The sequence below is a fragment of the Chenopodium quinoa genome, unplaced genomic scaffold (genome assembly GCF_001683475.1).
Source record: "Chenopodium quinoa cultivar QQ74 unplaced genomic scaffold, ASM168347v1, whole genome shotgun sequence".
Lineage (NCBI taxonomy): Eukaryota > Viridiplantae > Streptophyta > Magnoliopsida > Caryophyllales > Amaranthaceae > Chenopodium > Chenopodium quinoa.
Genome location: NW_018744066.1, coordinates 3059538 through 3074755, shown reverse-complemented (window position 1 = coordinate 3074755; position 15218 = coordinate 3059538). Strand labels below are relative to the sequence as shown.

The 15218-nt window shown below is 31.7% G+C and overlaps 1 protein-coding gene across 1 annotated transcript; it reads right to left on the bottom strand.

Annotated features, from left to right (window-relative positions):
- Window positions 1-153: 153 nt before the first annotated feature.
- On the bottom strand, window positions 154-8401 carry LOC110691051 (probable sulfate transporter 3.5). The gene is made up of 12 exons (XM_021867986.1): window positions 7690-8401; window positions 5697-5904; window positions 4033-4204; window positions 3040-3105; window positions 2519-2632; window positions 2056-2172; window positions 1808-1934; window positions 1410-1696; window positions 1120-1310; window positions 950-1032; window positions 778-854; window positions 154-660 (listed from the first exon to the last, which is right to left on the bottom strand). The coding sequence occupies exons 1-12, from the start codon at window positions 8009-8011 to the stop codon at window positions 493-495; spliced, it is 1932 nt and encodes a 643-aa protein (XP_021723678.1). The 5' UTR covers window positions 8012-8401; the 3' UTR covers window positions 154-492.
- Window positions 8402-15218: the final 6817 nt, after the last annotated feature.

The following is a 15218-nucleotide window of genomic DNA, read 5'->3' as shown; positions in this document are numbered from 1 at the left end:
AGCTTACGATGGGTTCATACAGTCAAACCAATTTTTTTAACAAGTGGTTGTGATTTGGTTTGATAAATCGCGTTACAGTAGTCTGTTTGACAAAAGTGAACTAAATGAAATCTAGGATCGATAAAGTACTATAAATGACTTAAATTGTAAAAATTCTATTGCAAAACTAGGCAAACGCCTATTAATATGGCTTTCATTATAGATTTCGACAACCATACAACATCATTTATACAAATTTAAAGCACCACAAAGAATGAAAACCTCAATATACCTTCTAAAATACTACATGCATTAGCACATCTTCCCCACCCCTCCACCTCTCTTTGTTCCTCTTCTTTTAGAAGTAGGAGAACATTTTGCACCCATTCAGCCTCAAAGTATACTTGGGCCCACAATTGTTACAAAATTTTAAAAGCCCATTTAAAATATTACATGGCAATTGCAATAGCATTGCAAATTTATCCCTTCTTTACAACACAAAAATGTGGAGCTTCATGCTTGTTCTGCCCCATTCAATTTACTTGGGCCGCCCAATCTAAATCTACAAGCCTCAACTGCATCATCAATTGACAAAAATACAGATTCTTTGCCAATTACATCAATGAACTTTGAAGCTATCAACTTCTCCATTACTTCAATCCTTGGATTAACCAGTATCATCTGCATTTTTATGAACAACCAACTATAAGTCGCGATCTTTTAACACATACTATAAACATAAAACAAAGAATCCGAGAAGTATATACTCAACTAGAGAGATGAAAGAATGTGACATACCTTGATTTCTTTTGCTCCTAGGAGTCTTTTCAATTCGTACAAAGCCTCAATTCCGGTCATGTCTATAGTTGTCACTCCTATAGTAAGAAAATATCGAACTTTTCAACTCTCTACCCCACATGTTGATGATATATTAATGTTTGAGACATGAAAGTGAGATGAATGTAATTACCTCCTAATTCCAAAATAAGGTGCTCAACGGAATCCCCTTGATAATCCTTGTTCAATTCCTCATCTCTAATCCACCTTAGAACTCTGCATGACATTAAACACAAGTATTTAGCTATAAGAACATCCTAAGAAACTCTGGGGCTATAAACGAGTTTGATACTAATCAATCACCTTTCTCGAACATATGTGCTGTTTGAGTATAAAATCGGGGAGCCTAGTTGAAGAATCAGGACTCCTGCAGTCCCTTGTGCTGTAGGGTATTGCTCTATGTCGCGATACAGATTTGTGTTAGGAAGGTTCCCTAACTTACAGGTTGCTGGCCTTGCTGTGTATAGTAGTGCCCTTATAATTCCCAATCCAATCTGCAAAATGTATGAATACATTAAACCAAGCAAAGAAGTAAATTTTCTGAGTACATAAAAACAACATCAAAAGACTCAGATAAACGAGGCTATTCTTACCGACATCCCAAGGCCAATATCCATACTGAGGAAGGTGACTCCAAAGAAGGCAACCATGCAAATACAGAAGTCAAATTTATCAACTTTATAGAGGTGGAACGCCTTGTCATACTCGATTAGACCGAACATGGCAGACATGATGATTGCAGAAAGAGCAACCATAGGAGTGTAACTAAACAAAGGTGCCAAGAACAACAATGTCATCATCATAATTATCGCCATCACCACATTGGACATTTGTGTTCTGCATCCTGCATTGAAGTTTACAGCAGTCTTCGAAAATGGCCCTGCATATATACATACATAAGAAACACACATAACATATAAATTTGTTAACATGAAATCCTGATCAAGTCTAATAATTTTTTTTTTTCAGAGTTGAAGAAACTTGGACAAACCTGTAGTCAAGTAACAAGAAGTAAATGAGCCAACAATGTTCATAAGACCAAACGCGATCATCTCTTTGTTACCATCAGTCTGTTGATTCTTCATTATCGCGAAACTTCTTCCAATGGCAATTCCTTCCTGTTACATTAGATTCCATACCTCAAATTAAAATTTTTCTTATTCTGATTAATGAATTCAATTATTTTTGGAACATTAACACTAAGTACTGATTAAAGCAAAGACGAATTAGTAGCCTTACAGCAAGACCGAGAATAGCTGTAAGTATTCCAGCTTTAATAGGTGTAGCAATGTACTTGGGATCAAAGTTCAATTGTTTAATGGAGGATGGATTGATCCCTCTATTCAAATGACCAACCTGCAATATGCACCATCAATCGTTAATTCAATGGAAAAATCGTTTCTAACATAGGAAAATGATAAACGTAACTCTTAACCTATGAATAAAATACCAAAACTAAAATAAGTCCAACATTCCAAAGGTATTGAAACATGTCATGATTTTGCAACTTAATACATGCTAGAATACATTTTAAACCCATCTATGATCGTGTAACGTTTATTGTTTGTATACCTAGATCACGGTATATAATTTTGTGACGTTTGTGTTATGGTCTTATGAAGTGTTCAAGACAATTTCATGTAATATTTTGCCTAGTCAATTTGAATATAAGAGCAGTATGTAACAAAATGTGGCAACTCACTATTTGGACACCAAATTTTTCGGCATGGGCAAGGTAGGCGAAAAGGCCGCCGACTATGACAACCACCAGAGGAGCCATGGCTGAAATCCAAAATAGCTTTGGTCTTTTGGTTTTCTGTCCACAGAATCAAAGAAAGGATTAAAAATAAAATATAAATTTGCATGCTAACATGATTCACAAAATCACGAGTTATAGAATCTTTGAATTACATTACATTATAATTATCAGCATATATATTCCTTACATCACGAGTCATACAGGATCAAGTTTTGGACCGTCCAAAGATCCATTTATACACTATGCCAAAATGTCAATCATGTGTTGTTACGTTTATAGAGATTTTTTTTAAAACAAATAATAAAGCGCATTTAAATTAATTCAAGGACGCCCATGTTTATCTCTGTGATTGTTTATCCCAGGACGTTTTTGTGAATAAATCAACTGTTTTTTTTTTTTAATCAAAGACGAAATTAAAAGTAAATGAAAAAGTAGAATAAGGAAGGTAAAGAGAGGAGTCTAACCACGTATCTAGTGAACTGTAGGAAAACAAGGAAGATTATACCAATAAGTGCACTCTGCCAATGCCACTGCATATACACACAAATAATTCAAACATTAAAATTACAACTCAATTCAATAACTGCTAATTTGACTATCGTTACAACATACAAAGGGGAGTGATGATGATCTGTTTCCTCAATCATGCAAGTAATGAGAAAAATTCAAGTTTGCAACTTATAACTTGGGACCCACTTCATCCAACAAAAATCAAACAGAAATTGTTGAATGATACAAGACTAAGCTTTACCTTTAATCATATATTCAATCAAAAATCAGAAAAAAAATATGGAGTGTTCCATTAATAATAAGATGTACTAATATATGTACGTTTAAACATAATATTGTATCTTGTTACGGACAAATGTACAGTCGAGTATATTTGTATAATTTTGTTTTTCAAGGTAAGATGAAGGACCCTATTGAATCAACATTTCTAAAAGATTAAGACAGTTCAACTCTGTAGGTCAACCCTTGAGAATAGAGGGAACGGGGGAGATAGGGGAATCTCCCTACTCTCATGTAGTTGGTGCCCTTGGTGGGCTCGAATTTGTGACCTCAAAGGGCTCACAAGGCATATGCATTTGTGCATATGACGGTACATACAAAATATGTCGCGTATTTATAATTTCATATTGTATGTACTACCTCCGTTACATATTATTTGCAACGATTAGACATTTTTTCTCTCTACTTTATGTCAAATCGTTGTAAATAATATGTAACGGAGGTAGTATTAATCATCAGTATGGTGATTTAAAGGTGAAAACAAAAAACTCATTTTTGTATTTGGTGTGCTTTACAAACTAAGGGAATTATTGTTACTATCAATCAAGGATAATACTAATAAAAGCATAAAACGACATAACAAAGAAGTAGGGCCTTAATCTTTATAATAATAAAACACAGCCATAAATTTAAAGGATAGAATTGAAAAGGTAAGATGTGTAATGTACCTCATTTTTGTGGCTGAGCAAGGTTTTCGTTACTGAGATAATATCAGTCTTAGCAGTAAAATGTGTCAACCCCAAAAATCCCTTTAACTGTTGCAGAATAATTATCACTGCTGTTCCTCCCATAAACCCAGTAATCGTTGAATGTGATAGGAAATCCACCAGAATTCCTAATCTGAAAATTAAATGGAACAAATTTTTTATGTTAATAGGGTTCGTGCAATTTCGGATTAGATTTAAATGATTTATTGCACGGGTGTATGATATAATTAAATCTTGGCCTTCTAAGCTGAAACACACAATATTCAATGCTAAATGTCACACGAAAGAGTTATGAATAAGAAGCTAAAATAGGGATATTACGCCCAAAAGGAAAAGATTGTCTGTCGTTAAGGCATGTAATAGATTAAGAACAGGAAACTATTAGTGTGCGTTGAGTAATTAACAAAATTGTTTTATTGAATATGGAAAATATGTTAAAATCGCTTTATAAATCAAGAAAGTTGTACTAGGAGTATGATTTAATGTTGTGATTGTTGTCAACATTTCCATCATTGAAGTACTTTTGATACAAGTATATACTTAGGTATTTCACATGTGAGCATTAGTCATGTTTGAAAAATCTACATCATAGACAGATCACAGTATCCTACCTAATTTTGATCCAAATTATAGATAATTTGGAACACTAGATCAAATTCATATTTCAAATTTCATCACCTCTTTGGTACTTTTTTCATTATTTTTAGAAAATGATCGATCTTGACACGCTAATTGGTCTCATAAAATCAGCAAAAGGTTGGTGGCACGTCATGGTATATTGGTATATATGGTTCAAAGTAACCAACTACGTACTATAACACTAGGAAAGCACAAATTAATATCATCATTTACAATTAATACTTGCGTGAATTTACATTGTATTCATAATAGATCCAACTCGTTGACTTTAAAACCTAAATTCCTTTGTGACTCTCTGTAAACCAAAAGTTAATATATACAAACAACAATTTTTCCATTTTAGTAAAGTCATTTCGTCGACTTCAATTTTAATTAATTAATAGCAAGCATTAATCATACTAATAAAAAAATCTAACTTATTGTAAAAACTAATCGAATGTGAAATCATTAACTTTGACTCATCCATGAAACCATATGAAAAGTAGAAATGTTTTTGACTAGGAAATGGAGTTATGGACCCCTAAACCAAATATTCAGATACAACCTGGACTATTTCCCAACTCCCCTCTACTTATAATGTTAACACTTTTTAGTATTAAATCACTAAGAAACTCCGATGTGATAGGACAAGGTAATTTAACATACCAACCCATTAAGTCATGCACATAATAGAATAGTATACTCCTATAGTCCTATAACACAAAGCTCCTATGTCACCAAAAGTCGACTCACCATTAAAAGAAATTTGATCGACATATTATTACTATGGGTGTATTCTCTTCATCTTATATAAATAAGTTTTAGGGCTAATTAAATATAATAAACATTTATAAGGTAAACTTATACGGGGTAGTTTATCGTTTAATTAGGCCATGTAATTTATTTACTACAAAGTATAATTGACTCATTTTTTGATCGATCTAAAATATGCACGAAACACTCCGTGAATGTTATGCAATATGCATACATAAAAAGACATGCATTACCTTAATAGACCCAAAGCAGTTTCAATGATTCCACAAAAGAAAGTAGCAGTGAACACCAAGCTGAGATACAAAGACGGGTTGTCCGTTGGCGAAACCGTCTCTCCAATAGTGTTTGCTATGAGTAAGGAGCAAGCCGCCACCGTTCCCACGGCCAAATTCTTTGAACTCCCAAATACAGCATATATAAATGGTGGCACAAAACTTGAATCTGCATTTAATTAATTTATGATTAATTAATTTTGATTGTGATTTTAGAAAGTTTTTGCAACATTTTTTTCTACAACAATTAAGTCTAATCACGTTAAATTGAAAAACACACGGACATCCAATAAGCTAACAAAGGGTAGGTTAAATTTTAGCTTCAACATTAACCACTCCACGAGACAAAGCCACGACTTTACTGATAATAGGGTATTTAATAACGTAACCAATATCATTAAATGAAATAAAATTAAAATCAATTGAGCGTGTTTGAACTTCCAACTACCAATTGATTTACCTGATGGATAATAAGCTAAGTTTTTTTTCGACATATTCTACGCATATATAAATCACAGAAGACAATTAACATATACGTGAGGCCCCAATGTCGCCTTCTAGCCCCCCAATTTACGTATCTTAGACGACGATCTTGATAGACACAAGTCACACTAGTAGACATAATATAGCTTGGAGTCCAACCTATACTTTTATTTTTATCCTTGCTGCTACTGCACCCGTCTTTAATTCTATGTCATACGACAAAAAAATGTTTTATTTCTCTCAGTACACATCATTTTTTCTAAGTCGTGTACAATAATTTTAAGTTGATATTTCAAGATAAATAATATAAATATTATTGGTCTATTGTACTCAGTATATTCTAGTTTTTGCGATCTTGGTGACATTAATTAATTCGTATTCAATTTTAGGACCTACACTTGTTAAGTTCAATTTATTTTCTAGCAACATGGAAAGAATATATTTTTATTTTATGATAAAATGTTTTATTCGTATCTATATAATTAATTTTAATCCCTTTATATAGCATCTATCTTAGCTTAAAAAGTGCCCATAGATACTTTTTATAGAATCTCTTTTACTAATCATTAATGATTTTTTTTTTATCACAAGAAAATACTAAAGAATAATTACTACGGAGTATTTATATAGTTATATGTAAACAAAATAGCTGATTAAAAGTAATAAAAAAAAACAAACCTCAATTGATTTGAGATATAAACTGTACAGATTTGAGATAACTTTTCTGTGTTCAATAGATTAAAAATTAGATTAATCGACCAAATAATTCGTATGTCTAAAGAAAATTTGCATTTGTGATTTATACCACGGACTAATACAAATTGAAAATGACCAAATTCATATGTGCATCTTGCACCAGGTGTATATATGAATCTCCGAGTATAATATAGCTTATATAAATTCGTATATACAATTATACACACGTAGTAAAAAAAAACAAGTTACTATAAAACTGCCTAAGAAAATACATAACCGCATAAACACAGTCAAAGACTAATGCACGATCCACATTAGAAGGAAACTCTAAGGAGTTATATCGATAGACTATTTCTTACGACATTTATAGAAATAAATTCGCTGATAATTTTGTTATATCGATCCAGTATCTCTTAAAATCGGGAGGGAAGTTCTAACCACTCGAGCTATCTTTGACTTTCCGCTAATAATTAATTTATAAAAACGAACACAAACTTTTAAATAAAACGGATGTTCAGTAAATTACTGAACATCCGTTATAGAATGACAATAAAATGTGCAAAAGTTACACTAAAACGCACAAAAGTTACCGTGGCATATATAAGAGTTATTTATGTTTTATTGATAAATTTGACAAAAGTGACACTAAATTTGACAAAAGTGACACTAAATCTGGCAAAAGTATACCCGATGTACAGTAAGTTACTGAAAACCGGATGTATACAAAAGTTTTCCAAAAACGAAAGAAGAAGCAAGAAAAGATGTAGGTACTTACAGAGGCCAATGACGGGAGGAATTTTGGTAAGATTAGCATAACTGATACCTTGAGGAATAGCAAGACTAGCAATGGTAAGACCAGCAAGAACATCATACCTAAAAAGGCTAAAATTATAACTCGGAAGCCACTCGAAAATCGGAACAAAATACTTAATTCCCTTAATTAATCTCTGTTTTGGAGGGTCATTGCTATATCCTCTAAAAGGATCGTCGGGAAAAAATGTTTCAGCAAGACTGGATTTTAATTTTTCTTTAAATTTTCTTGGTTGAGCAAAGTTCACATTGTGGTGATGGGTATGATCGTAATTTCCGTCCTCCATTGTTGTGTTGGTTTCTGGATTTGGAGTTTGTGAAAACAGAGGAAAAAATAAAACAGAGGAGAAGAAATAGAGGGGAAACAGAGGAGAATGAGAGGAAGTTAGGTGTATACGTTAGGGAAAATTGTGGGTTTATATAGAGTGAAAAAATTGTGTGTTTGAGGTAATTAGTGGACTGTGATGATAGAGAAGAGACAGGTAATTTGGATAAGAAGTACGTTAAAATTAAAATTACTTTTTTTTTTTTTTTTTGGGAGAAGATTGAGAGTTGAATTAGTTGATATATGTATTAAAATTTTTTTTTTTTTTTTTGTAATTTATACTAATGTGATTTATATAACTCTTTTTAACATAGTAAAGTGGGAAAAAAAATCATATGGTAGATTCCCTCAATAAAAAAAATTATCATATGGTAGATTCCTTTAAAGTTTCCAAATTACAAATAATCAGGGAATGATGATTAGTTGATTACAAGAGTATTAAATTACTTTTTTAAGAGGATAGTTAAAGTCTAATTAATTTATATACTCTATCACGCCCACTTATATAAGAACGGGTTAAATTGCGGATATGACATGGCTCCTGGTTCAAGATCAACTTAACCAAGCTTATTTCAAATGAAATTTTTTATTTTTTTTTTTTGAAGAAAGGGGGATAAAATTATATATTAGCAGCAATAGAGTTTAGTGGCATCCCATGGGAATGCCCAAAAGATACATCACGAGTGTTATCAGTCATAGTTTATGGATCAATTAGTGCTTATACAATTGACATTATTTTAAATGTAATGAGTTCAAATAAATTCATACGGAGTATAAGTTTAGATTAGTTCAGTTCAGGAAAAGTAAGTTTTAATAAGGGTTAGTCGAGTGCAAATTTCAACTAAAATAAGTTTGCATAACGTAAAACAAGTTCAGAGAATTTAAGATAAGTTTATTATAAGTAAAATTAGATGAATAAAACACACTCTTAGGGTCAAACTAGTGCATATTGTAGATGTCAAATATAATTTGTTTGATATAACAAAATTGGGGAACAATTCATGTTTATAACATTGTTGTAGTTCTTGGAAAATTTGATCGAATATCTTTCAAATAAATTACCTTACATAGTATTAAATTTTTTCGTCAAGCGAAAATCTTCAGTGATCAATCTAATCATTTTCTTTAGTTTTCCAAAGTACATAATTATATAGTAAACACGGGTAACAAATAAATAGCAATGTACTGTCTTTGACATTATTAGGGCTTGTTCTCATTGACTGAACTCAGCTGAACTGAACTGAACTGAGCTGAACTGAACTGAACTGAACTGAATATTTTATAAGAGAAGGAAATTAGGAGCTGAACTGAACTAAACTAAACTGAACTGAACTGAACTGAATTGAATTGAATTGAGCTGAACTGAACTGAACTGAATTTCAACGTAAGAGAACAGACCTTTACTTGATGTCCTGCAAATGCTGTTTATAGTTTATAAAAAAAATATTTATTTCTGGCTGCTAATTCTGTTTAACTTGTGACTAATATGCAGGGATACAAGACATTCAGTGACAATTGTTTTCCAAATCAATTTGCATTGTATTTTGTTTCATAGTGACGATCGATAAAACAAAAAATTGGTACTCGACAATAAGTTGTAATTGTCTACTTTGTTTTCTTATGCTTACTTAAATTATATTATTCCGATAAAATTCAAAATAATAGCAAAATAGAATTTGGAACTCTAAGGGTCAAGTCATAGTAGGGAGAGATAGGAGGGTGGGTCTTTGGGTATGAAATGTATGTGTGAGCTTACATGTGTGTTGTAACACGTAACTATATACAATTCATGTACCGATTGATTATTGGTGTTGCAATAATTGGGACTGTATTATTTGTAATTAAGGAACCGCATGCTTAATTTCCTGCAACAATAACTGGGCGGGGACTGGAGCCCCAAGTCTCAAGAAAAAAAACCTAACAGTTCTAATGAACCATGAAGTCAAACTAAAGGATAAAGAGTTCAATCAAAAATTTATGCCTACCTGCTGGAATTCTGGAAGCAATAGACATCCTCAGCAATTGCACCTAAAATATATGGACCATTTTATTACCTTCTAAGCATTCATGTTCATGAACTAGACACACAAAATTCAACGGTACTAGCATAGGATTTATTACTTGGTACTATATTACTTACTACCAAGATTGAACCTGAGATTCAAATGGTGGAGCATCCATAACTCTTGTGTTATGGTTCACATTAAATTATTTTCACATTTAATTAGACGAGTAAAAATATTAAATCAAACACGGAGAATTTATTATTTCTTATGATTTAATGTCGTGGTAGAACCTTGTTGGTCCAAAATGATGATCTAAGTTTGTACAATGAATTACATCATGCAATGTTATAAGTTTGAACTACTAAAGAGTTTTCGTACAAACAAAGGTTTTTTTGTTTGACCTTAGTTAGATGATTAAAATGAAGTTTACTTGAAGTAGATGTGACCAAATAAATGACTCGAATTAATAAAAAAAGAATTTTCAAGGATCTAAAGGAATCGTATGTTTTGAGATTACCATATCATGTTAATTTTAATGTCAATATATAGATAATGACATGAAGCACATGATTAGTAAGATAATAATTTCTTTATTATTAAAAATAATGGTTATTGGTACGTAGAATTAATTATTGGCTAGAAAATTTTCCAACATATCTTTTGCATGCTAATGTAAAATAATTAAATAGAAAACTAATAGTATAAATATTGAACAAAGCATAATCGGTACCGATTTAAGAACTTATGTATTGTTCAATAATAGTCCTTATAGTTACGGTAATGAAGAGCCTAGCGATACATATTTGTGTCGCTTTAATTCAAACTTGTAACATATATAGTACATCAGTACATGTTAGTCACGATGAGATCATATGACATAATGTTGATGTACAAAGACGGATTTAATTTGAAAAATGTCCTACCTAGCTAGCATTTTCGATGAAATTGACAAAAACAATAATAAATAATGAGGCGATTCTAAATCATACGTAAGAATAGGTTTATTGCTCATCAAAAGACAAAGACAATGAACCGTTGAAACTAGAAAGTAAGCATTAGTGTTGTGTTGGTATCAAATGTTGCTGAAACCCTACCTGCTGCGTTTTCAAACAAGAAAATCGAGTAAAAACAGTTGCAACAACCAACGTTAGTTTACAAGTGTGTTGATCACTATCAAATAAAACCTTCCTTGGTTGTTCACTAAGGCAGCAGCCATTGACAACCTTATATTTCCCAGGTATTAGCTTCATCATACCCTTTAATTGATGCATTATAAAAGGAATTATTGATAAATTTTGAAACAATATGGAATGGGCTTGGGCAATCTGAACAAGGAGGAGGAGAGTTTGGTCCACAAACTAGGCTTTGGAGCTTCCACACTAAAACCAATTGACAATAGTAGGAGTAACTCCTCTACCTTATAAAGTGGAACCACTTCTCCTCTTTCTCCAATGTGGGACACTCACAAGTGGGATACAATGGGTTTCAACAATTATACTGTTGAAAACTAAAGTTTTTTGGACTGGGTTGCCCATTTTTCTAAAGCATCATTATGAATCATCACTTGTAGCTTAAAGGGGGAATGAGTGAATGACAAATGAATCATTATAATAAAATCATATATATGTGGTCTTACAATCCCCTAATTATACTACAGTATTTTATTTTTCATTTTGATATACTCGCGCTTGTCTTATGTTAAAATTAAGGTCTTGTTAGGTATCGTATTTAGGTTTCAGTTTTTTGAAAAGTAAAAATAGCTACTCATCCCTCCAATTTTTTATTTATTTATTTTTTCTTCTTCTCAACGTAATGTTGAAATATTGATGGCCAAAATGTGCATCGGTCAAAATAATGATACACTAAAAAAAAAAATGGAACGAGTATTTGAAAACTAACCTGAATAGTTAAGTTTATGATCAAGTATAAGTTCATCATACAAATTAGGTCATATGACCTTTTGAATCTAAAAACAAAAATTGAAAAACTATAATAGCACCATCACCACCACCAACAACAACAAAAACAACAATAAGCCTGAAATAAAGCTATATATCCATTTTCCAATGAATAATACAGAGTATGATATATCATATATGTGTTCCTTAATACTTCCTCCGTGTTTTTTTAAGTAACACACTTTCTTTAAACGGCCATTTTTTTTTTAAGGTGACACACTTTCTCTTTTAGAAATTCCTTACATTTTAATAATATATCCTCACCCCACTATCTCTTACTATATCATTTCTCATGGTACAACCATTACGCTTTTGCACTTCACGTCTTCATGTGACAACAATTTTTTTTTTTGTAAAAAAACATTTTCGATCCCTTGCATGTCAGGTTAGGAGTGTTGACTTCAAATTTCGGCATTAAATTGCACCTACACTACTTATAACATTAAAATAAATTTTAAATTCCCCTTTTTCCTATGGAAATTAATAGTGTACATAAACTAATTATAAACTTCAAATATATAAGTAGTACAAGTAATTAAGTTTTTGGTTGACTTGATTCTTTGATATGGTATTAGGGTCATTTTAACAAAAATGTCGTGAATCTAAGTCTATTCAATTATATACTTCCTCCGTTTTTTTAGTTGACGCCGTTTAACTTTTACACTATTCACATACGAGTAAAAATCTTTGACTTGCTTTTGTGGTTTATAGGTACGATAAAACATATTCATTTGGATCTTGTTTGAATCGCTTAAATATATATTTTATTAATATTTACTTTTTATAATTTTATAATATTGATAATTAGATATATTAATCGTTAAAAAACATACGTTAAGAAGCGTGATAATAAAAAGATGTCAACTAATTAAGCGTGATCATTCCTTCTCTCTTTTTCCCTCAAAATTACTAATTAAGCAAAAGCCACATAAGAAGAATGAAGTTTGTAGTTTTCACACTATTGTTATTTTACTGTACTATTTTCTTACTATTCGAACTTGTTATGAGTAAGACTGAAAAGGAAATGAAACACGGATTGAATATAATAGGGTGGGTATATTCTGAGTTGGAAATAATAATGTAGTCCGTAAAAAGTAGAAACTCTTTTTGGAACCGTCGACGTCGTCACTCACTCGCCCCCTCCCACACGGTCACTAATTCACACGCCAAGTCTTTCAGCTCTTTATTAGCCTCCATTTGGACCATTTTTTGGTTTCATTACTATGATTTATCCTTTTTTAATGATATTATAGATTGTGATTTATCTTCATGCTACATTATAGTGCATTACCATCAAGCCATGGGCCCATGAGCAATAGATTAATCTCTTTCATTAAAAAAGTGTGTAGAAGTTTATGATCTAAGGGCCTGTTTTCTTACGTTGAAATTCATTTCAGTTCAGTTCAGTTCAGTTCAGCTCAACTCAATTCAGTTCAGCTCCTAATTTCCTTCTCTTACAAAATATTCATTTCAATTCAGTTCAGTACAATTCCTAATTTCCTTCTCTTATAAAATATTCATTTCAGTTCAGTTCAGCTGAGTTTAGTCAATGAGAACAGACCCTAAGTCATTGAACAAAAACAGGTGGTACGGTTAAGGTTAAACCCATGAACCAACCCACATCTGAGTGCGTGAGTAGAAGTATTTGTCCCACATTAAATTGAAAGAATGAAAGATCGTCATAAATGAGGGGGGGGGGTGTTGGAATGCGCATCCCATATTGAAGAAACAAGGAAGTTACATTCAATTTATATTAGAAGATTAAGGACTACCCCCATTGAATCATTGTCATACGGTTTTGAGATGGAACCTCTTCACACTTAAAGTGGACTTTCATATATATATATATTATATATTATATATATATATATATATATATATATATATATATATATATATATATATATATATATATATATATATATATATATATATATATATATATATATATTATATATATATATATATATATATATATATATATATATATATATATATATATATATATATATATCGTGCATGAAATATACAGAAGATGAGTTATTTCTGTTATTGCCATTGATTTAAGTTATTAAATTTAGGGTGAAAGAAGAATAGAAGAATTTGATTTCTTTATCTTTGGGTGCTTTAGGGGCAAATTAAGATTTGTGTTCCGTCCTTCCATTTTCGGCCGAAATCGCTTGTGTTTAATTTTAATACATTGTACAAATAACAGAAATATCAATTCGAATTCAATGGGATGCTATAAAAAGGCATAAAAACCAAATAAAGAAGACAAAATAAAATAAGTGGATAAATTGATCCAATCCTCTGATTTGCCTTTCTGTAAACATGTTATAGCTCAAAAGCTTCCATTCAACTCATTTTAGCTCTTTATGTTAATGTATGTTCAATCGTGCTCATGGAGTAGACAACTAGAGCATGAATGCATGATACTCGTGATTGAAAGCACTTAACTTGCTTTTGGTAGGTAAATACTAGGGGTGGGACTTTTCAAACCGAACCGTGAAACCGCCCGTTACCGATCCGAACCATCACGGACCGATCCGTTTATAAACCGATAAATATAAACCGAAACCGAACTGAACCGTTCAATATCAAACCGAAACCGAATTGAACCGCTCAATGTCAATCCGTTACGGACCGTAAACCGATAACAAACCAAACTGCGCAAATCCGAACCGAAACGAAACCGAACCGAACCGAATGGTTTATAAACCCGTTAATGACCCAAACCGTTTATAAACCGAAACCGTTTAAACCGAAAAAAAAACCGTTTAAACCGAACCATTTGTAACCCGCTAACCGTTTAAACCGACCCGTTTATGAACCGAAACCGTTTAAACCGACCCGTTAATGACTTAATGAGTTAATGCACATCAATATCTGACATCTCTATAGTCTATATGTATATTATATATATCTGTGAGTCTGTGACTGTATATCAGTATATATAATAAACTAATAATAACTTAATAAGTAATAATACTAATAACTAATAAAGTAATGAAAATCTAACCATTGTTTTTCATGGGCATTCAATCTAACCGTTGTATATTTGACTATTCGTACATTAGTATTGCATAATGATTTCATCACCACTTTAATTAGTGATTTCGTCCATTTAACTTATTAAGTTGTTTGAGTTAGTAATCTAAATAAAGTAACAAACTAAATAACGAATCCATTTAATCTCGTGTAAGTT

Bases quoted from the DNA above. Each gene is read 5' to 3' on its own strand.
- LOC110691051 (XM_021867986.1), bottom strand. From the start codon at position 8,011: ATGGAGGACGGAAATTACGATCATACCCATCACCACAATGTGAACTTT. The intron at 2,173-2,518 runs GTGAGTTGCCAC...TGCATATTGCAG, and splicing joins AAAAATTTGGTGTCCAAATA to GTTGGTCATTTGAATAGAGG. The intron at 661-777 runs GTATGTCACATT...ATAAAAATGCAG, and splicing joins TAGGAGCAAAAGAAATCAAG to ATGATACTGGTTAATCCAAG.